General features: G+C 34.9%; 1 protein-coding gene and 1 non-coding gene across 7 annotated transcripts in view; both read left to right on the plus strand.

Annotated features, from left to right (window-relative positions):
- LOC123717506 (acetyl-CoA carboxylase) overlaps positions 1-23,933 on the plus strand; it is a 76,725-nt gene that overhangs the window by 12,561 nt on the left and 40,231 nt on the right. For 3 of the 6 annotated variants that reach the window (XM_045673524.1, XM_045673519.1, XM_045673523.1), the window contains exons 4-18: positions 11,997-12,114; positions 12,254-12,361; positions 12,559-12,699; positions 13,602-13,782; positions 14,317-14,424; positions 14,780-14,874; positions 15,241-15,334; positions 17,056-17,171; positions 18,035-18,208; positions 18,993-19,155; positions 19,789-19,951; positions 20,992-21,136; positions 21,301-21,410; positions 21,868-22,034; positions 22,832-23,043. In XM_045673524.1, the coding sequence (XP_045529480.1) occupies positions 11,997-12,114; positions 12,254-12,361; positions 12,559-12,699; positions 13,602-13,782; positions 14,317-14,424; positions 14,780-14,874; positions 15,241-15,334; positions 17,056-17,171; positions 18,035-18,208; positions 18,993-19,155; positions 19,789-19,951; positions 20,992-21,136; positions 21,301-21,410; positions 21,868-22,034; positions 22,832-23,043 (2,095 nt within the window). Of the gene's footprint in view, positions 1-7,478; positions 8,069-10,964; positions 11,106-11,708; positions 11,735-11,996; positions 12,115-12,253; positions 12,362-12,558; positions 12,700-13,601; positions 13,783-14,316; positions 14,425-14,779; positions 14,875-15,240; positions 15,335-17,055; positions 17,172-18,034; positions 18,209-18,992; positions 19,156-19,788; positions 19,952-20,991; positions 21,137-21,300; positions 21,411-21,867; positions 22,035-22,831; positions 23,044-23,933 lie in introns of those variants that run through there. The other 3 variants (XM_045673520.1, XM_045673525.1, XM_045673526.1) reach the window with 3 other exon arrangements.
- Positions 13,035-13,173, plus strand: LOC123717590. The gene has a single exon (XR_006754842.1). It is a non-coding gene; the product is annotated as a U4 spliceosomal RNA (small nuclear RNA).

Raw genomic sequence — 23,933 nt, forward strand, 5'->3', positions numbered from 1 at the left:
TTTATTTCGTGTTGTAGGTGATTAGTACGTGTCGTCATGAAACAATAATTCGTTCTGAAAAGAACAGTTAATTGCGTTACCGTTAGGACAACTTTTTGCCGCGCCTCGATTTTATTGTCTACGCACCCTTCGCATCTTGGTACCACATGTTTACCACTAGTGGCCAGGTAGGATAATTTTTGTATATAAATCTACAGTTTTTAAAAATTAAACACATTCCACATTCCATCTTCACCTCTTCTCAACGAATTATTAGGAAGTTTTATTTTAACCAAATAAGGACCAAATCAACCTAAACCCCAAACTACCTAAAGTGGTGACCCCGAGAAGAACACCAAGAAAATTGAAGATGACGAACACAGAAAATTCCGGTGCAGAGCGTCAAGTTTCATCACATCCGTCGAGCCAAGAAGTCTCCGGTATCTCACTGTCACTCCGTGTGCCACCTCCAGAACAACAACCAACCATCGACACCCTCATCGGTGAAATAAGAAGGTTGTTTTTGGAAGTCGCTGAGATACGAGCACAACCTCGCGACAACTACCGCAACAGTCGTTCTCGCCACCATTCACATTCACAATCACGCTCGCGGAACGCATCAACAAATCGAAACGAAAACCGACGAGAGTCGCAGATGGAAGATCGAAGCCGGAAAAAATCCCCAATGCCGTACTGCTATTACCATCATCGCTACGGTATGGACGCGAAGAAATGCACACCACCATGCAGTTTCAAGCCCATAAATCAGTCGGAAAACTAAAAGTAACGCTTGCCGCGGCGGGAACCGGCGTTACCGAATCATCACACCGCCTTTTCGTTACCGACAGGGTAACGAAACTTACCTTTTTGGTCGACACAGGAGCCAATATCTCCGTGCTACCAAAGACAAAAGGCTCACGCGAAAAACCACTGCCGTTTCAACTCTACGCCGCCAACAACACGGTCATTCCAACATACGGAGAGAAGTCACTCCAACTCGATCTTAACCTCCGAAGACCATACACATGGAAATTCGTCGTAGCAGATGTGTCTAAGGCAATCCTGGGAGCAGATTTCTTGCAGTACCACCACCTCATTGTCGACGTAAAAAACAGAAGACTGATCGACGGGAAAACAAAACTGGTAACAAACGCTCAACTCAGTACTGCAGACATACCTACAGTTCGTAGTATTGACATAGAGCAAAATTACCACAGCATACTAGCAGATTTCCCAGGCACAACCAGAATCACTTCAATGAAGCTTAGTCCCAAACATTCCGTTGAACACTTCATTGAAACAAATGGACCGCCCCTTCACTGCAAGCCACGCCCCATTGCACCGCATCGTTACGAAATGGTCAGGAAGGAATTCCAAAACATGATCGATCAAGGGTTATGCAGACCAAGCAAAAGCCCTTGGGCATCACCTCTTCACGTCGTGCCAAAGAAGAATGGAGACCTACGCGTGTGTGGCGATTACCGAAGGCTCAACGCCATAACCAAGCCCGATCGGTATCCCATACCACGTATACGTGATTTCACATACCAACTCGCAGGGAAGAAAATTTTCTCCACACTCGACCTCAATCGCGCGTACCAACAACTGCCAGTCAGCGAGCAAGATGTGGAGAAAACCGCCATCATCACACCTTTTGGTCTTTTCGAGTTTCCGCGCATGTGTCCTGGTCTAAAGAACGCCGGACAGACTTTCCAACGCTTTATTCACGAAGTACTGCGCGAACTCGACTTCGTATTTCCTTTCGTTGATGATCTACTCATAGCATCAATCGACGAGGAAGAGCACCGAAAACATCTACGCATCGTATTACAGCGACTAGAAGAATACGGCATCACCATCAACCCATCAAAATGTGTTTTCGGCCAGCCAACTGTGAAATTCCTCGGTCACCAAGTCACAGCGGAAGGAATACAGCCACCCCAAGAGAAGGTACAAGCTATTACAGATTTTCCAAAACCACAAACCGTAGAAGAACTACGACGTTTTCTCGGTATGATAAACTTTTACCGTGAAAATATCAAAGATGCCGCCACCATACAAGCGCCTTTAAATACCTACCTGCACAACGTCAAGAAGCGTGACAAAACTAAGATCGACTGGACCACTGAATCAACGCAAGCTTATGAAGCATGTAAAGAGAGCATAAAAAACGCCGCTTTACTTGCTCATCCGTCTCACCAGGCGACACTTGCTATATTCAGCGACGCTAGCGACAGAACAGCTGGTGCCGCACTCAATCAATTTATCAACAACTCATGGCAACCACTCGGCTATTTCTCGAAGAAATTCACCGACACACAGACTCGCTACAGTACCTACGATCGAGAGCTACTCGCTATCTACATGGCTGTTAAACATTTCCGCAAAATGTTCGAGGGACGAGAAATAATAATATTCACCGACCACAAGCCGCTAACTTTCGCTTACACAAAAACAAATACAAACAGCGAATCACCGAGACGCACCCGACAGCTACTTTATATCAGCGAATTTACCACTGATATACGACACGTCAGTGGATCTCAAAATGCAGCCGCAGATGCATTATCACGTGTCGAAGCAATCACCTGTCCGTCGCCGATCGACTACAATCTACTTGCAGAAGCTCAAGAGCGCGATAGCGATACCATTAAAGCACTCAGTCTACAGAGCAACTTATGTTTCAAGAAAGTCAACCTGCCCGTCTTAAATATCAAATTACACTGCGAAACTTCAACCTCACAGTTACGTCCGTACCTACCAGAAGAATACCGACGTACCGCATTCAACGCAGTACATAACGTTAGCCACCCTGGAATCAAGACTACGAGAAAATTAATTACGCAACGTTACTTTTGGCCCTCAATGAACGCAGACGTCGGCAAGTGGGCAAAAGTATGCCTACAGTGTCAGCGCGCCAAAATACAACGCCACACATCAAGTCGATTATCAATTTTTTCACCAACCGAACGATTCGAACACGTTCACATTGATATCGTTGGTCCGCTACCTACCGCGGCCAGCGGTCATCGATACCTCGTGACAATGATCGACAGAGCAACAAGATGGCCCGAAGCATACCCATTATGCGAAATATCAGCTGAAGACGTCGCCAAAGCGGTATACGAAGGTTGGATTTCCCGTTTCGGTTGTCCTGTAACAATAACAACGGACCAAGGACGCCAATTTGAAAGCAGAGTATTTGCATCTCTTTCTCGCTTACTAGGAATCGAAAAAACGCGTACAACTTCATACCACGCACAGTGTAACGGTATCATCGAACGATGGCACCGTGTCCTTAAAGCCGCATTAAAAGCAAGACTACAGACCGCAAGAAGCTGGATCAACGAGCTACCAACCGTCCTACTCGGATTACGCGCCGCTATGCGAAGTGACACCGGCGTAAGCGCCGCCCAACTTACCTACGGATGCAACATACGCTTACCCGGTGATTTGTTATCAACGACCCCCAATGACGTCATCATGGACTCTGGCTACATCGATCAGCTGCACGACGCAATACGTAACCTGCAACCAATGCCGAGTCAACCACACAGCAACACAAAACCCATATTCGTTCACCGCGACCTGCAATCATGTGAATACGTATTCGTACGCATAGACGCCGTAAAGAAGCCATTACAAGCACCTTACGACGGACCCTATCGCGTGCTGAAACGAGACAGTAAGATATTCACGCTGCAGTTACCTAACCGTGAAATGAATATCTCTATCGACAGACTCAAACCTGCCTACACTATCACCGAGCAAGATGTGCCTACTGATACAACAACGAGTACCTGCAACAAGCAAAACACATCAAGTGCGAGCGAACTACATGAACCATCAAATAGCCTGAAACATCAAAATGACAACAACCTGAAACAACAAGACACTGGGAACACCTCAATACCTACAAGAACAACTCGCCGAGGCCGCGTTATACGCCTGCCGGTACGCTTCGCTAGAGGGGGAATCCTGTAGGTGATTAGTACGTGTCGTCATGAAACAATAATTCGTTCTGAAAAGAACAGTTAATTGCGTTACCGTTAGGACAACTTTTTGCCGCGCCTCGATTTTATTGTCTACGCACCCTTCGCATCTTGGTACCACATGTTTACCACTAGTGGCCAGGTAGGATAATTTTTGTATATAAATCTACAGTTTTTAAAAATTAAACACATTCCACATTCCATCTTCACCTCTTCTCAACGAATTATTAGGAAGTTTTATTTTAACCAAATAAGGACCAAATCAACCTAAACCCCAAACTACCTAAAGTGTTATTCAAACTTTAAGTTAAAAATAACATAATACTGATAACAAAAAACAATAACTAAGGTGAAAATATATTATTAAAAAGAGTCGAAACTTCGATATAACTTCGAAAATAAAATATGAATAAATAATCTATGGTGGAACGAAAGTCTCACCTAACCACACCCACTTCGCTGTCTCAAGGACCCCAAATAGTATCTTGGCCCCCGAAACGAGAATCTTCCAGCGCTCCCTGTCCTGTCCAACCTTCCGCCAATTGCTTTGGCTGTCTCACCTAACCAAAAGAAAATGAAACAGCTAAAATTTTATGGGAAATACCTGTAAATACAGACGTAATCACAAGATTTACTTTACATTGACAAAATAAAAAACGAGACATTGTAAATTCTTTTAAGTACATAAATTAGTAATCATAACAGTCAAATATACAGTATTTAGAATTTTCGTAACCTACATAGTAATAATAATTAAAAATTGATAACAAGAAAATTAAAACAAATTTAAAAAGTTCGGTCTCTATGGTAGAGTACCTTTAACGCTGGCAGCATTTCCTCGCTGTATTGCGATACTTATTCGTTGAACGAGAAAAGCACCAGCTCTGGGATCACCGATACTATCTACCAACTTTAATCTTAAATTAGCAACTGTGCACTTAAACCTCACGGCCCAAGGGACAACATAGGAGCCACAAAACTCGTAAACCAAATATCTCCCACTCAAAACAAAACCAGTAGTTATAGGCGCAGCAGAAAAAATTAACAGTTAAATGCTTCAGCATTCTCCATGCCATTCACACCTCGACCATAACATACTTACTTACTACTACTACTTACTACGGTACTTGGAGATACAGTATTTTTACCACCACCATATAGATTACAGAAGATTCACTCATTCACTTTCGATAGCACAACAGCTGTAGGTGCAGGTATTTTTAAACTATAATAGCTTCAACGAGCCTATATTAGTTGCTGTGCAAGATTTGCGTGTTACCTTTTTGTTAATCGCTAAAGCCTGCTTTATTCCATAATAAATGCATATCCAATCTCCATAGATTCAAGATGCTTAAATTAATTAAATTAGCTAAGATATTGTATTGTCTTTTACACATTGAAAGAAACCACTTTTTAACCGGATTGAACCTATGTATTATTATAAACTTATAATTATTTAAAAATAATTTTAACTATGACCACGCACGCTGCAAAGCGTCGCGACGCGAAACGTCGGAAAATTTTAAATTTAAAATTATGTAAAATAATACATAGCTTCAATCCGGTTATATAGTGTTTTCTTAGCTAAGATATCATATTAATCTAATCAAAACCACCACGACTATAATAACCAGACGTAAAGTTTTAATTGTTTTAGTTAATACGCATCAAGATTCGTAGTTTTGTGTAATTATAAATTTTGTATATAGAAAAATCATTTGCTGTTAGTTTGTCTCGCCAACACTCGGGAATGGCTGGACCGATTTGGCTAATTACGATCTTGAACTATTAGTGCTGATGAAACATAAATAATAAGTAAAAACAACCAAAAACGAGAATTGACTTTGTAATAAAAACTGTTCCTAGCTGGAAAATATTTGATCTCAATTGTGTGATTGTCATAGATTCCTAGAGTCTTTGGAAACTAAAGTTTTATAGCAGTAGTATGAGCTCCAATCTCTTAGATCTATTTAAGAAATTTTGTATTAAGTTTCGACATAATTATATGTAAGTTAATAATTATATGTACAAAGTTCACCCGGTCGACTAGTCTTCATATATAATAATTTATAATAGCCGTGGGCTGCTATGCAAATTCTTTCTTCAATTAAATTCGACTAATATCACAAACACAATGGCAACAAGTGTCACCAATAAATAAAAATTTCGTAACATCTTCGAGCGAGCGTAATTCGAATGATGACCAGTTCTTGTATAAACGAAAAAATCGACGTACGATTATAATTTACGTAATACAATCAAGGTTGGAATAATTAAATGGCATTAATTCACATTTGAGCGTTTTTCGCTTTACGTAATTTCTTGCATACTATAGAAAAATAATATGATTTAGCTTTGATTATTATTAGATAATCTACATCATCACGTTCTTTAGAACCTTATTTAAAAGAAGATACAACTTATTTTCTTAGTATCTTTAAGTTCTTAGGTATGTTTCACTAGAACTTCGAAGGGATTTAGATTTGATCTAATTTGCTTTAAAAATAATGAATAACGAACCGGCAAGGCATAATTTCTGGAAGAGAAATGTAAAAATGTACGTTCCGGACAATTATCACAGCTCCCGGAAACATAACCTTTTGCTGCGTATTCGGTTCGCACTATCCAGCGTTAACAAGCTCCCCCCCCCCTTTAGTCTCGCAGCTTTGTAGTTTTCTCGACTCTTCGCAGTTTGTGAAGCGTATGGTAGTATTAATGAAAAGCAAAAGGTATTCTGTTAATTTTATAAAAATGACATAATCTTATAATATTTTTGATGAAATTTGGCCTTGCATAAGCTGTAAATAAACAAATAAAAAACATCACTGCGTCTGTAATAACTAAAGCAAGATTCAAACTGGGGTTATATGGCATATACATAAACACAACACAACATAACACCTCTAAGCTACGAACTTGGCTCAAGTACAATTTCCAATGGGTACCTTGCGTGCTACAAGAACCTGATCCTTTAGGTTCAGTTAATTTTCTTAGATCTAATATTATTTACCTTTGATTAAAACAAAGTATCAAATACGAAATCCTGAAGCAAGATTTACCAAATTTTATAAATTTCAAGTTAAACCGGCGATAGGAACAGCCTTAGTGTAACGAAATTAAATTTGTAATCTTGGAGACGAGAACTACTCTAATCCAAGACGCCCTAGAAACATAACTAGATATTGCTCAAGCAAGAACTTTTATCTAAAGGTTTGCCTTATCTGCGGATTCAAATTAATATTGTATTTGATTTACGCAAACGTAATTTTCGAGTGATTTACATAAATCGTGAATCTAGGATTTTTTTAATTACCGAAACAAAGATATATTAGTATCAACAAATATTGCAATTTAAATGCCGGTTTGGTATTATATATTTACACTTGATGAGAATATAACTTTTTATTACGTTATATAAGTTATTGTATAAGCTAACTAAAGTTATGCCTGACTTTGTGACGTGTCATATTTACAATTGATCTTCGACGAAGTGGGTGTGTGTTTTTGTTGATTATATTGCAATATCAGATATAAATAAGTCGTTTCGCACGTGCGTTTTATCTATTAATAACATCACGTATTTCAAACAACATCTTTGTTGCGAACAGACGTGTGGACATCACTAGCCTTTTGAAATAGAAATTCAGAAAATGGACGTACAATTAACTTATAATTTTCCTGTAACTAGTTAGTTCGCTTATTGACTTTACAGTGAACGATGTACTTGGTTGTTCGAAATTTAATTTAAATTATTTATATGAGTGATGTTCGAAATTTGAATAGTGAACAATTTATATTCGAATTTTAAATAGTGATGCATTTATGAATTTTGCTGTTGAATCCTTCGTATCAATATCAACTAGTGTGGGGAATTTATTAGGGATGATGAAGAGACGCACGTCGAAGCGGTTCGTACTTGGTGATACGACCACAGATGATACAAATTATGATGATGAAGCCTTGGATGTGATTCCTAGTGAGATAGTTCAGAAGTTTCAAATGACTCTACAAGCTGATACTGAGGTAAATGATGAGAATAAGGATGAAAAACAAGAACAGGATAATAAATTGCTGAGATTACCAAAGCCTACATTGATGTAAGTATTAACGATATTTTAGTTAGTTAACTTTTTTAACCGACATAAAAAACGCGAATATTATAATCCGATATTTTTTTCTACTTAAAGCACTTGATGAGGTAGTAACTCACTTAGATTTAAAACATTTTGCAAAAAAAAAATAACTGATTTCAAAATCTTGATCCTTGCGGTAATTATTACATTAAAAAAATAAGATAAGGTGGAGATGAAGTTTAGATAAGATATTCGAGGGTAGGCCTGTCACACAATTAATGCTTTAGAAATTTGTGAAGTGCTCTGTGGTCCTTGGGAAGCAGACGTGACCAGTAGAAGTAGATACAGAGGATGCTAAAAGTATGAGACTACAACAATTAAACAAGTGAACAAACAATAATAAATGGTAAATAAAGGGTTTTTAGATTCCCTGGCGACGGCCTAAGGGTGGGAGTTTAATAAATTAATATAATTCGAGATAAATACTATTTAATCGTAAAATATTTAATGTGTTTTTAGTATTTAGACCCTTACGTTTATCTGCAAATCATTTACATTGCGATTTTCTTTATAGACAGTACAGTGAGAACCGGTTATATAATGTTTTATGTCTTACTTTGACCTTAGTATTTTTAACGTACTTAGGATGTGCTAAAGTGAAACTAAAATTAGTACATTAAAAACCGTTAACGATAACATCGTTTAGAACAACATACCGGTTATATTGACTAAAATCAAAGGTCCCGGCTGAATTCTATGTATTAGGTATTTAATAACAACTGTTACGACTATCGGTTTTTACGACCAAATATGACCTTTCGATGTCGTTATAACACATTTTGACTGTATAAGTGTTTTATTAATTCTTCGTACTAAAAATATAATTTGGTTTATTTAAACACAGGTCTAGCGTGGACGAAAAACAGGAAAGTGGATGGTAAACTATGTAATTGTCTCGATGTACTAATGTGTGTTTTGTCACCTGACTATGATTCATTGAGGGGTTAATAACAATTATATTTACTCAAATCTTCATAGACTAGGCTGTCATCCATACGTCAAAAATTTATTAGATGTTGACATGACTCGCGTAGTCAATCTCTTGTATCTAAATGTCAGCCTTAGAGTCGATACTTTTCTTGGCCGGCGACTGAAATTGGTACTACAGTGGCCATTTTGTGTGTACAATAAATATTTTTAGTATCTACCAAGATGTAATTGAAGTCCAACTAAAATATATTTATTTTTATTCATTTTTCATAACAATGGCAAAGTTTTAATTATCGAACGGTTCTTTTCGGTTGCTAGGTATCTTAAAAGATATTATATTAATAGTACAGGTAACGAAACCTATCACATCAGTTGTTCCTAAGTTTGTCACATTTATTTAAGCCTAGAACTATTTTCTAGATACTAGTATTTATTTTATTAAGACATTTCCATAAATTATTAAGTTAGCCTGCATGTCTTAAAATTTTTCCCTTTAGAATGGTTAATTTTTATTTACTGGCAATACTAAAATGCTTGACAACGACACTTAACGGCCAAGAAAAATATGTGGCACTGTAGTAAGTATGAACAACGTATGTCAACGTTTTGGGTATAGACGTCGCTATATCCTACGCTTAAACCTGGTTTACGCCGAGGCAACAACGTGCGACAGTGCCGCGTGCTACACATTGTGGCATGCGGCACCTTGTGGCATGCAACAAATAGAAAGCATTTGTGGCATATTTGGCATACGGCAGCCTATTTTACGCCGAGGCAACATCGGACCTCGATAATTACCAAAGCAATGTGCTGCTTATGGCGTGTTACTGGTGTGGCGGTACGTGCCACAATGTGAGACATTTTCGACTTAGTAGCATGCGGCCTTATGGCATGCCGCAATGCCGCACAGTGTTGCCCCGGTGTGATATAGGCTTAACAGCTATAATTCATTAATAGATAAAGTTTACTTAGGTAATTACATAGCCAGACACATAACTTTTCGGTCTAGGACATGCCGCTTAACTCACGATGTTTTTTCTTTACGAGTGTTAGCTCATATAACTAAAAATATTGGTGTACAGCCGAGAATTAAGCGCACTAACCTAAGATTAAGACTACGCCATTATTATATTTTATCAATATAGTTAAATGTTCTCAAATAGGCTTATGTTTAATTGTACTAAGAGTTTAATTTTAATTTCATTATGATTTGTTAATGAAAATTGACTTCCACGATCATCTAAAATATCTATAGTATTTAATAACAAGTTTAATTTTTAAAACTTACTTAGTTGTTATGTAAACTTTTACATAGAGTAGATGCAAAGACCTTTTTTTCATAGATTCTTCCACAACTAGGCTTTTAAAGACACACATTTCAGGTAACAATTTTTCCGCGTACGAAGTTACGAACACATCGCTAACAGCTCGCTAACTCAGAAGAGTTAGAGGAAAATTTTAAAAATTCCAATAAATACGATGCTAGCATAGTCATACAATATTTCTAATATGTAATAAAATAATGTTACACGGGCACTGGTTAGTTGTTACTTCATGGCCCATGCGCATTGTCTCACATAGGTACTATATTTATATGTTTATTACGCGCGTTGTTGTTATTGTTGCATTTGAATTATTTATCTATATTTAAATAACCTTAGCTATTACAATATCTCGCACTGTGTAATAAATAATACAATCGCTCTTCGCAATAAATACTTTAAATTCCAATTAATATTCCTTTCCAGTTTCCTGCAAACACAAGTTATTAACATCCAGTAGTCTAACTCTTTTACACTTGTACTTTCAAATGATTTTAGAGCAAGAGAGTGAATATATCGTACGATTCGTCTAACCATTTTGATTGGCGGGCCTTACGTCATGTCATATGTCAAATCATATAACAACAAACTGTATTTTCAATCGGCGTAGCAATGTTCGATGTTTGTTGTTTTTATTATAAATTTAGTAATATTATAGTGATCTATCTTTGATGTGTTATTTATTTAATAAGCGTTAAGTGAAATATGTATTCTAATATCAATGGATTGTATACGGAGAGCGTTTACAGGTTAGAAAATTAATTATAAAGAAAATTCCCTATATTTTCCATGTATTGAATATTTTATAAATTAACTAAATATTTTCAGTATACATTTTCAACAGCTAAGAATCTTAAAGTTATTTTAAATGTGCTGAATATTCTTGTATTGCCTAATTCGTAATAAAGTTTTCACTTTTAACTTTCTTTTTTACGTGTTTGTAGAAATCAGTCGTAAATTAACGGAGACTTAAAGTAAAAAATATTTTTGACTTCAACATTTTATCAAGGAAGTTTTGCCAACCTTGTTTATTGGCAAATTCAAAGTTATTTAAATTGTATGCTTCAAAATTCAGGACTATCTTACATTTTACTTGTGAGTCTTGTTAAAGGTACAATCTCTACAATTAAGTTGTTGATTTAACATAATAATTGTTCTGTTTTTATCATTTCAAGATTTCATGGAACTATCTTTATAATAATTATCTCTCATCAATTATATATTATTATTATCAAACCAATCAAATTACACAGGTGATATGATAATAATCAAATTAAGATATGCCAATGACTAAATTCTATTTATATCCTTTTTTAACATTTCAAGTTCAACCATTCTACAACACAGTTTATTTCTTCAGTAACAGAATGACTTACAGGTATAAACTAGGAATAAATTTTTAATGGTATAATAAAATTCCTTTGCCTAAATTACTATTTTAGGGCATTGTGTCAAAGCTTAAATTTTGATAGTTAGCCCTAATACTATTGCACAATTTTAAATGCCTCATTATTTAAATATTAAGTTAATCTCCAAAGTCACATTATTTAATAACTTTACGGTAGAAATGCAAAATACCTACAATTAACTAATTTATTTCTGTAAGTGAATCAGTAATTAAAAACACTTTACTATTTCAGGCCGTCAATGTCTCAAGGAACTGTGATTCACAGCCAACGGTTCCAAGAGAAAGACTTCACGGTAGCCACACCAGAGGAGTTTGTCCGGAGATTCCAAGGAACAAAAGCAATAAATAAAGTGGGTTATAATCAAATAAGATAAATATAAAAAATTTAAGCTGGCTAAAAATATTGTATAAAATATGAGATATCTGTTACACACTATACAAGCTTCAGACAATTGTAATAAATAAACTTAAAAAAAAATCATATTACAGGTTCTAATAGCGAACAATGGTATTGGTGCTGTAAAATGTATGAGATCGATAAGAAGATGGTCCTACGAAATGTTCAAAAACGAGAGGGCTGTGCGCTTTGTTGTTATGGTAAGTATAATATTTGAAAACATATTCATAGGAAGTAGAATTTATTAAATCTTATTGCTTATCTTACGAGATGGTTATCATGATAAATTTATAAAAATGTGGGTTTTGATAATATTATATTAAATATGGATTAAAGTAATGGAAACATTGGCGATTATAAGACTCTTTGTGTCTATATGTGTATGCATTTTTTTAAGGTAACACCAGAAGATTTAAAAGCAAATGCAGAATATATCAAAATGGCTGATCATTATGTCCCAGTACCTGGAGGGTCTAATAATAACAACTATGCCAATGTTGAGTTGATAGTTGACATAGCTACTCGGACTCAAGTTCAGGTAATTGTTAACACTGCTAGAAACACTTTCGTCTGACAATACATTAACTAAAACCCTATTTTATATTGTGGTGAATGATTAGAAAGCTGCTGCAATTTTGAGAAAATTTGGTATAAAGATTAAAAGGGCAATAGGTAAATCACTATAGTAGAATGTAACGCCAACTACGTATTAAGAGTGGAAATTCGCAACTAGCTAGTAAAATTATTGGAAATTTGAATCATATCGACAAAACTTTTTGAAATGTCCAACAGATGGCGTTAGTAGTCATCTGAATCGCGATGATATAGTCATGTATAAATAGTATATAGTGTATTGATTTTATAAATTATGTTAACTTTGCGCAGAGGCAATATCGTAACCAATGAGGTTTATCCGAGGTGCGATTATTGCTAGTTGAAAACTTTACCAATACCCCGCCGTGTGGACGTGAAATACCGTCCGCTATGGCAATTTTTGAACGGCCGTTAAGGCCATATAATTTCATTGTGTTATGTGGTTACACTTAACAAATAGTTGCTCGTCGAGAAAACCTTCGCTGGTTATTATGAACCGAATAAAATTAAACGTTGTTATATAAACTTTACTAACAATTTGTCATTTTGATTACGTGAAATCGACAGTGACCAAACAGCTGCTAAATTGAACTATGTAGGACAGAGAAAATTAGCTTTAACTCGCAATCTAAAAATCAATTGAAATCCTAAAATTAATTAACATTCTTATAGGTAAAATACAGAAACGATAAACTGAATTGTTAAAATTTTATAATATTTATTATTCGAAGTCGTGAACGTAGTAATGTTACTGGAGGTTGTACAATATAAGTTGTTTACCAACATATCATTAGAAACAACTCATTATTAAGCAACAATGCCTAAAAATTCTATTTCTAATTTCAGGCGGTCTGGGCCGGTTGGGGTCACGCGTCAGAGAACCCAAAACTCCCAGAACTACTTCACAGAGCTGGAATAGTCTTTATAGGTCCACCTGAAAAAGCTATGTGGGCTCTCGGTGATAAGATTGCCTCATCCATAGTAGCTCAAACAGCTAATATACCTACCCTGCCATGGAGTGGTAGTGGTGAGTAGTGTTCTTTTTTCTACCCCTACTTCGGAATTACCGAATGACACTTTTGAAGTGAAACTTCTTTATCGGCACTGTTAAAAAAATTACAGTCACATTTTTCGGTTACGCGTCACATTTTTCCGTTACACGTAAAATATGGTCTTGTCCACCTTGTACCACGGTTGATTCGAAGAGATTCGATTAATAAAATTCTTCAATAATCTTAGTAGTAATAAGGTAAAATGAAATAATTGTATTATTTGTATTCATTTCTATGATAATAAAAGGTTATTTAATAGGATTTGTTAAACTTTATCTAATTTAACTTTATTTAACCAATTTCTGTAAAGTCATAAGCCATAAGGTCAAAAAGAAGTTTCACTTACGTGTACGTACACATTTTTTTTATAGAAAAGACGAAAAAATTTTTTTTTCCATTTTGAAAGATATTCGATCTGATATAAAAGTGACATTCCATCTCATAATTTTTTTTTGTGCTTGTAACCTTTAGTGAAGCTGTGAATTAATCAAAATTAATGTATCTTCTAGAATTAAAAGCCGAATACAACACAAAGAAAATAAAAATTTCGTCTGAACTATTTGCACGAGGCTGTGTGACTACACCTGAACAGGGATTACAAGCTGCGACTAAAATCGGTAAGAAATAATCATCAAAGGGAAAACATTAATTTCAATAAAAATACTTAATGTAATGATTACGTTATACGTTAATACGTTTACGTTTTATTTTTTTAAGTAAAACGTATAATCAAAGTGACGTTATTAATTTTATTACAGTATTTGATACTGTTAATGAATAAAATATAGAATAAAAATAAGGTATATATTATAGGTCATAAGCTTACACAAAAGCTCAGTTTCCAGTCTCCATAAGTATTTTAGGTCACAATCTAGTATTATCATATCTTTAACTTCATGCAGAGAAAATTAGCTAGTCTCAGTATTATTAATATATTCATTATATAGATATATATAAGGGACATCTTTTCAGGATTCCCTGTGATGATTAAGGCATCGGAAGGTGGTGGTGGAAAGGGTATTAGAAAAGTGGAAAACCCAGATGACTTCAACAATATGTTCCGGCAGGTAATGAAAATCTATTGTTTTAGACTTAGAAACTCTTAATTTTTTTAAACATATTTGTTGTTAAAATGTAAACTACAATAATTTTAAAATATATGTATTATGTATATATATGTGGCAGTAAAGTAGTTAAATCAGAGAGAAATCGAATTGCTAGACAGTTAATTAAAAATCAATAAGTCAGACAAGGAACTACGTTACTGCGACATATATACAACAATAAGAATGTTAAATAGATGCACAGTTTTTAAATTACGATTTTAATCATATTTAAGACTTGGATGGTGACTTGAGGCATAATTTTGTTGACCAGTTTTTTTTAATTCAAAGCTTTTTAAGTGCATATTGAAATAAAAAAAAATGATGTAGGTCCAAGCTGAAGTACCTGGTTCACCAATATTCGTGATGAAGTTAGCGAAGTCAGCTCGTCACTTGGAAGTGCAACTATTGGCTGATCAGTATGGTGGGTACAATATTTCAACCATCTTATAAAAGGATAATATCAGTTTGACCTGTATTTATGTGTTGTAATTCAATAATATGACGTTTCATGTTCTATTTCGGCTTGCGCGTGCGCAACATTTAGACTGAAACAAAACGATAGCTAGGTGATTAAATAATATTTTACCTTCGGAATCAGTCCAAGTTTCATCAAACTCGGTTTTGCAGTTTTTATGATATGGATGTCTATGCAGTTCTGGCGTGTCATCTTATCTGACGAGCGATTGTATATGGCAAGGTCGACTCAGTATCCGCACTAAGACGCACATTTGCACCGTTGTACGTTAATTCCTGTTGTTAATTCCTGGAAGGCGAGAAGCTTGTGTAACTTGCGCAACTAAATAAGATATCCATTGGTGCATATCCGAGATTTGAACCCATAACCTCAAGGTTGAGACGTCAGACCTACAACACTAAGCTAATTCGAACGTTGCCAGTTTGTTAAAGAATTTCTAAACCTAAAATTTTTACGTAAATAGTTTTTAATCCGCCAAAAAATATTTATTTATCTACTTCTTAACAATTTATTTACATTTTTCAAAAAAAAAAAATCTTCATTGCTTACACTGCTAACTTTTACTATTATTATTATTATTTGTTTCTACTGAGAATTAGATTCTTATTTTTTTGGCAACTGAGGCGCAAACTAGCTGCTGTGGTCTCTGGCAGAATGACCAGCGCTGTGGAACAAATCTGCTCCTCAGCATAATGCTGAGCCAGGGCCTATTACAACCACAGCACACACGCATTACACAATTAAACCTTTTTTTTAAATTGTTATGTCTCAATTATTATTCTTTTTTATTTTATGCTTATTGTTATTTTATGTGTTTCTCTGTGTGTGTTTTGTTAGTAATAAATGTTATGTCTAAATAGCAATTATTAAACATCCATGTAGCTATGCAAATTTAAAAATTTGGACTACCGTCAAAACCGTTTACGACATCCTTTAGAACAACATACTTGTTATATTGACGTATAAGTTCCGGCGGGTAAAAGTATTACGTAATTAACAACAACGTCATCGGCTGTTACGATCGGTGTTACGACCATAAATGAGTAGTCCCATCGATGTTGTTATCACAGATTTTGATTTTTTGATTGAGATTTTTGTCGATTTATATTTAACGCACAAATCAGATAGACAGATAGGAAATAATATAAAACAATATGAAAGTCCGAGGGTGACGTACAATTATTATAATAATCTTTTCCCATTCGGTGTCGACACCCCTGGTCCGTGGGATCCTAGCACTATAAATATTTTAAGAAAATAGAAAAAAAGGTTAGTCTACACAGGAGAGCGAAGAGCTGGCAGTTACCTTGGACAAAGCGTTAAACTATACTCAAAGGGCAACATTGCCTAAACGGCCCCTTTTATTCATATATTTTAGTTATTGTTTTTCTTATATTAATTCATTTTAGCTGTAGAATAATTTATATACTTATTGTTTTGATTAACATAGCTTTTACACATTGAAAGAAAACAATTTTTTAACGAAATGTAAAATAATATAAGCTTACAATAATGCTTTAATCCGATTAAAAATTGTTTTCTTTTAATACTTTGTATACTATATATACGGTATATGTTTATTTTATAAATGATAATATTATAATAATTAAGTTCTCATATATAAATATGTTTTATTGCAATATAAATCTTTAAACATATATTAACAGGTAACGCTATATCACTCTTCGGCCGTGACTGCTCCATACAAAGACGTCACCAGAAGATCATCGAAGAAGCTCCCGCGGCCATTGCTAAGCCAGACGTGTTTATTGAAATGGAAAAGGTAAAATATGGTATATATAAAGACTCTGTAGGGATTATAGCATTATAACTTTCTAGAACTTTTAATATCTCTCATCACAAAGGCTAAGGCTAAACACAGAGACATCACTTAATTAAGAACTAAACAATAATCGTCTTAATATCTATTTCTTCTCGTACATATACATTAAAATTACTTATTAATTACCTTGCTAACGCACGACCTACATTTGGTTTCGTGCTAACAAAGCATATATCTATAGGGTTGGTACTCTTAACTCGCGCACTATGAATTTTCGACACGCGGCGAAAATGCCTTGCGGCATACAGTTGCGCCGCAGGATTGTGACATTGAGTTTTCAATTACATTGCGCGCACTTAGGGGGCTATTTTTACGTTATAATTTAAGTGACATTTCTTTATCGGAATTCGGATCGGTTGGAAAAAAATTACCGTCACATTTGTCGGTTACGCGTCACACTTTTTACGTTACGCGCCATCTTTTTCTTGTCCCTATCACGGTAGATTACGGAAGATATTCGAAGCCTAACAAAAATATATAATAAAGATAACAATGTTAGTAATAATTCTATCTATAGAGTAGAGTAGAGTATACCTGGTTACTACTAATCTTAGTAGTAACCAGGTAAAATGAAATAATTGTATTGTCTATGATAATAAAAGCCTTTTGTTAAACTTTATCTAATTTATCTTTATTTTTCCAATTTTTGTAAAGTTGCCTATAGTAGATCATTTTTTGAAAAAGAAGGCCAACGTTATGTAATAGATAGATAGACAAAAAAACTAGTGGTGTATGGAAGGAGAGAAAGACAGACATGAAACTCCATTATAAGATATTTTTTTTAAAAAATTAACTATTCCCAGGCCGCTGTACGTTTAGCAAAAATGGTGGGTTATGTGAGCGCTGGTACAGTGGAGTACTTATACGACCCAGCGGTTGGGCAATATTACTTCCTGGAGCTGAACCCTCGACTCCAAGTAGAGCATCCTTGCACTGAGATGGTCGCTGATGTCAATCTACCTGCTGCACAGTTACAGGTAAATATTACCTATTTTTTAATATTTCAACGGGGCGTTAATTATATAAGATTTTAATTTGCACAAATATGACCTTTATATTAACTGTTGATATGTTATAAGGCTAAATAAAAAATACTATACGACCGTGTTATTAAAATTTATCTGTATTAAAAATAACTTGTAAATTATCACTTATTTATCAAATTCACTATAGTTAACAATATTACGTCAGTCACGTGACACGAAACGTTCACGGATTATTCACTGATACTGTTTTTAATAGAAATCTGTTTATGTGTGTAATTTACAAATGATAATTAGCACACACTTGACGTTTATGTACGTTTTTATAGGCATGTTACGTTATGATTACGATATGACTGTGACGCCATTTTAGATAACGTTTTTTTTTTTAATTATGCTTATTTAATCAAATGTTTTAAAACTGAATTAAAAATAAATTGTGTCTAGTATTGTCTTTTGTTAACATATACACATTAAGAAAACACTTTTTGAACGGATTGAAGCTATGTATTATTATTAAAAACTTATAATTATTTACACAATTTTAAATTTAAAATTTTCCGAGGTTTCGCGTGCTTTACAGCGTGCGTGGTCACGGTGACTGAAGACAAAAGGTGTTGAATGTCAAAAGCAGCTACGGTCTACAGCTGTGATGCAATAATTATAAGTTTATTAGTAATACATAGCTTCAATCCGTTCAAAAAGTATTTAATAAATACTTAATAAATTGTGTTACTTATAACCAAATCTGCTTTTTACATCTCATATTCCATTTCAGATTGCTATGGGTCTCCCCCTATACCAGATAAAGGACATTCGTCTCCTCTACGGGGAATCCCCGTGGGGTAGCTCTCAGATTGATTTCGATGAACCCATACAGAGACCATCTCCTTGGGGTCACGTTATAGCCGCTAGGATTACTTCTGAGAATCCTGACGAAGGTATTAAATTTGTTTATAACGGACATTATTACGATTTTTATTATTTAGATATTTTTTTTTTAATTGTTGATGATATTTATGGAAACCTTGTATAAATAGTCAATGATCGTATATGTGCTGTATTCCTTATTTAGTTTTTTTAATTATATAATGAAAGTTAGCCTGACGAGGATATGAGGCAACGATACAGTGTACACAACACACCACACAAGATCAGTAATGCCAACTTCTACTGAATTCCCCCTTGGGCCATAACTTTAAATACCACTAAATATCGAATAACTCGATTTGACAGGATTATTTCGATCTTGGAGTATTAGAGGTTTTTGATATTTTAATATAAACGCTAGGAGTTTATAGGATATTTGGTTAAGTTTGTTGGTAAATAATTTAATCAAGTGTGCCTTAAACATTCTCCATAAATTAATGTTACCCCTAAAATATGGGCATCTTGGTTCCTCCTAAATTTGGGGGAAAACCTCCATCTAGAATTAAACTTCATAATATTAACTGTTGAACGCTATGCCATCGTTTTTCTATTGCGTTTTACAAATGCGCAACGCCATCTCTTGATGAAACTGTCAATCTCGACAGGTCAGTATAATTACCTCATGCTCTATTATTTCTTTTCAGGATTCAAACCATCGTCTGGTACAGTCCAAGAGCTGAACTTCCGCTCATCGAAAAACGTGTGGGGTTACTTCAGTGTCGCCGCTTCTGGTGGTCTTCACGAGTTTGCCGATTCCCAATTTGGGCACTGTTTCTCGTGGGGAGAGACGAGAGAACAGGCTAGAGAGTGAGTTTACCTTCTATTTTTGGACAGGGTTCAAATGAATTTGTGTGCCAGCCCTAAAAAGTAATTAAATATGTTAACTGCCCTATGTCCAAATTTTTAACTTCATTTCAAAGCTAAAGTCGATGCTACCTACTGATATAAATAGCTTCAACTTTGACCGTAGCAGGTACTTACATTACTAAGAAAAAAATGAATAATTTTATTAGAGTTTAAAGGTAGATAGAAATAGAATACGATAGAAAACTGGTCATGCTATGTTCGCGCGTATGTGTGCGTGCACGCAGGTAAACTGGGAGTAGTACGTAAATCAGTGCGCTTGGTGGCTTGACATTGGATGAACCAATTTAACTTCTTTATATTAATTCTGTAATCGTCAAATACATTAAATAAAAAAATATATATATTTTATCTAGACCATAAACATTATCGTTTTGAAGTATTAGTAACACAGAAAAATGTCTCTCCCAGGCTGAAGTATATAGAATTTTGTGTTCCCTAACCCCTTTTTTCGGGAACTGGGGGGTAAATCTAAAATCAGAAATAACGTTCGGGGGACATGTAACAGGTTGTCCCCCATATAACGCGGGGATTTCTTACGTTATATTTTTGTACTGTGAAATTTATTTACTGTAATGATTTTTTATTAGTATTCTATTTAAATTTTAACAAGAAAATTTAAAACTCTCGTTAAATGGAAATTAACCGATAATCCTTTAAAAAAAATTGATTGGATTGATTTTCTCCTGTTCAAATATTTATGGCTGTTCTGCCTTACAAAACAATTTGTATGACTCAGAACTTGGCGATGAAAAAGAGTGACGGAGAGTGTCTTCCCAGTTTTTCTTGCCCGCTCTTCGCCCTTGACTTGCGAACTGGTAGTGAATGTAAATTTAGAATAAATTTAACATCTTTTCTGTTAACGTTTATAAGTGGTTGGTTTCCTAAATGAACAAAGCTATTAAACATTTCTTTACATATATTCAAATCTACCGAGCTATAGCGGGAATAAAACCAATGAAATTTGATTTGTATTTTCTTAGAAACCTAGTAATAGCACTCAAAGAGTTGAGCATCCGTGGTGACTTCCGTACTACAGTGGAGTATCTCATCACCCTCTTGGAGACGCAGGCTTTTCAGGAAAATAATATTGACACGGCATGGCTGGATGCGTTGATTGCTGAAAGGGTAAGATAAAAAAGTTTTTTTTAAAATTAGTCCTGAACATGTTTTGTTAAACGCTTCTCTCAAACTCAACTCAACTCAAACTTCTCTTAAACTCACCCTGAGTTTCAAAAAATAAATCACCATTACGATGTTCTTGTTAATAATATTTTAAAATCTTGTTTTAGGTACAATCGGAGAAGCCAGATGTGATGTTAGGAGTACTATGTGGTTCCATACTAATCGCTGACAGCATCATTACTACGCACTTCCAGGAGTTCAAGAGCGCTTTAGAAAAGTAAGACTAGCATACTATAAGCCTTAGTTACTTAATTAATATTGACTTCCTAGATTTTAGGTACTTAAAGCTAGCGAGCTAGGTCTCGATAGCCTTAGATGCTAAGTAATACCGCCGCACATGGACACTCCCCATGCCAGAAAACACGCGAGTGCGTTGCCGGCCTTTTAAAATCTATTGTTGTTTAGTTATTGTATTTTTAATTGTTTTATTTAAATTTATATGATCCTTTCGTGTCAGGTTTGACTATACTTGTCAAATTAAAAATTGTATATTGTGGTTATTTTATTAACGTATCAGTGTGCCGAGCGTAAGAAAGCTTTTATCAATATAATAAAATAATTAAATTAAAGTATGCTTTATGTTTATCACTCTCGTATGAAAACACTGATTATAAACATTATTTTTTATTTTATAATAAGTTTCCGAAAATGATCGTATAATATTTTTTTCCCAGGGGTCAAATCCAGAGTGCGAGCCAGCTTTCAAACACAGTTGAAGTTGAGTTGATCCATAGTGGGAACAAATACAAGGTCCAAGTGACCAAATCGGGTCCAACCAGTTATTTCCTCGCTATAAATGGGAGTTTCAAGGAACTGGAGGTTCATAAATTGGCTGATGGAGGTAATATTTTAAGTATTCAAGTAATATTTTACCATAGACGAGAGAGATTCAAAAATAACGGAGCTTTTAAAACTGTCAAATGTTCAGTGTATGTAAATGTATATGTAAATCATGAAAATAAATGTTAAATACTCTATTAAATGATAATAATATATAAATTGCTACAATAATTTCGTACTTTATATATGTCACAGTAAAGTAGTTAAATCAGAGAGTTAATTGAGTATCTAGACAGTTTATTAAATGTCGATATTGAATCAAGTCGTTAGAATTTTGATTTAAATAAAGCAGCGTCGAAAACCTTTAACTATCTGTCCGACCGAAAGCCAGCGTGTTGATTAACAATGTAAAACAAGACTCCGCCATGATTATTTCATTTGTTATTGTTATTTCGGTTTGATCTTGAAGAGCTGAGAGCTTGGATATTCCGTGTTTTGCTTTATTGTCAATGGTTAGGTTAGGTTAGTCTTGTTGCTTAGGAATGTTTAGGAAACTCGTTAAACGTTTCGTTCACTCACTTGCTTGACGGAGCATTAGCGACTTGATTGAATATCGATCTTTTATTAACTGACTAGAGATTCAATTAACTCTCTGATTTAACTACTTTACTGCGACATTTACACAATATATATGTCGCAGCCAATTAGCTTAATTAGCCGTTCAATCAACAGGCTTGCTTGTTTACTAAACAGCGCCATTTAACTAGCGCCCTGAATTATATTCATTTTAGTACAACAACTACGTGATTACTGGATATAATTGACAAGTAAGATTCTCGGTTAATTCGTTTTTTTAAGGTACACTTCTTTCCGTGGAGGGCGCGTCATACACGAGTTACCTCAAAGAAGAAGTCGATAAATATCGTATAGTTATTGGAAATCAGACCGTTGTCTTCGAGAAGGAAAAGGACCCTTCGAAGTTACGAGCGCCGTCTGCTGGGAAACTCATCAATTGCCTGGTGGATGATGGTGGACACGTGGATAAGGGGCAACCGTATGCGGAAATTGAGGTGATTTTAATTTTTAGCATGCTAGAGATTTGTCTTCTTTAAATTGTCAAGTTTTGATTAAAGTAACAAGACTCTGAATGCGCAAGAGACGAATTTAAGTCCTTTGCTAGTGAAGGGTTTTTTTAGACAACTCTATATTTATTTATAAAAAAACTGAATCTCAGCGTTGTATCTGTCTCTTTTCAACACGCTGGAGACACAATTTGAGAGAAAGAGACAAAATGCTACTAGTAGTACTTTAGTTAAAGGGGTACATTTAGACTGATTTATTTTTATGAATGGGAGAGGTTAAGTGTTTATTAAAATAAAATAAAAATAGAATGTTCGACTACTATACTAAGGATTACATTAAGTTAATGTTATTTAATATTAGAACACGACTTACGACGGAGTGAATACCTCCAAATTGTATTGTCTTTTGTTAAAATAGCTTTTACACATTAAGAAAAATACTTTTTGAATGGATTATTTTTAAAAGATTCTTCCCAAGATTGATACGCGAAGCCATTGAAATAAAAAAAAACACCTCAAATTCAATAGAGAAGACGGCCTAAAATTATCAAACACCTGGGATCCAATAATATCCTAATTAAAACCCCAAGACAAATAATCCGCGAAAACAGAGGACACCGTGAGTCATTTCTGCAAAATCCCGTCATCTTTTAGTCGATACCAACTTCGGGGCAATAAATACAGATAACACAACTTTCTCTGCAGCTGTGATACTTTTGACATTTAACACCTTTCGTCTTCAGTCACCGTGACCACGCACGCTGAAAAGTACGCGAAACGAATTAGAATTATGTAAATAACTATAAGTTTTAATAATAATACATAGCTTCAATCCGTTCAAAAAGTGTTTTTCTTGACCTCCAAATTCTTATATTTGT

Source organism: Pieris brassicae, chromosome 12, assembly GCF_905147105.1.
Source record: "Pieris brassicae chromosome 12, ilPieBrab1.1, whole genome shotgun sequence".
Classification (NCBI taxonomy): domain Eukaryota; kingdom Metazoa; phylum Arthropoda; class Insecta; order Lepidoptera; family Pieridae; genus Pieris; species Pieris brassicae.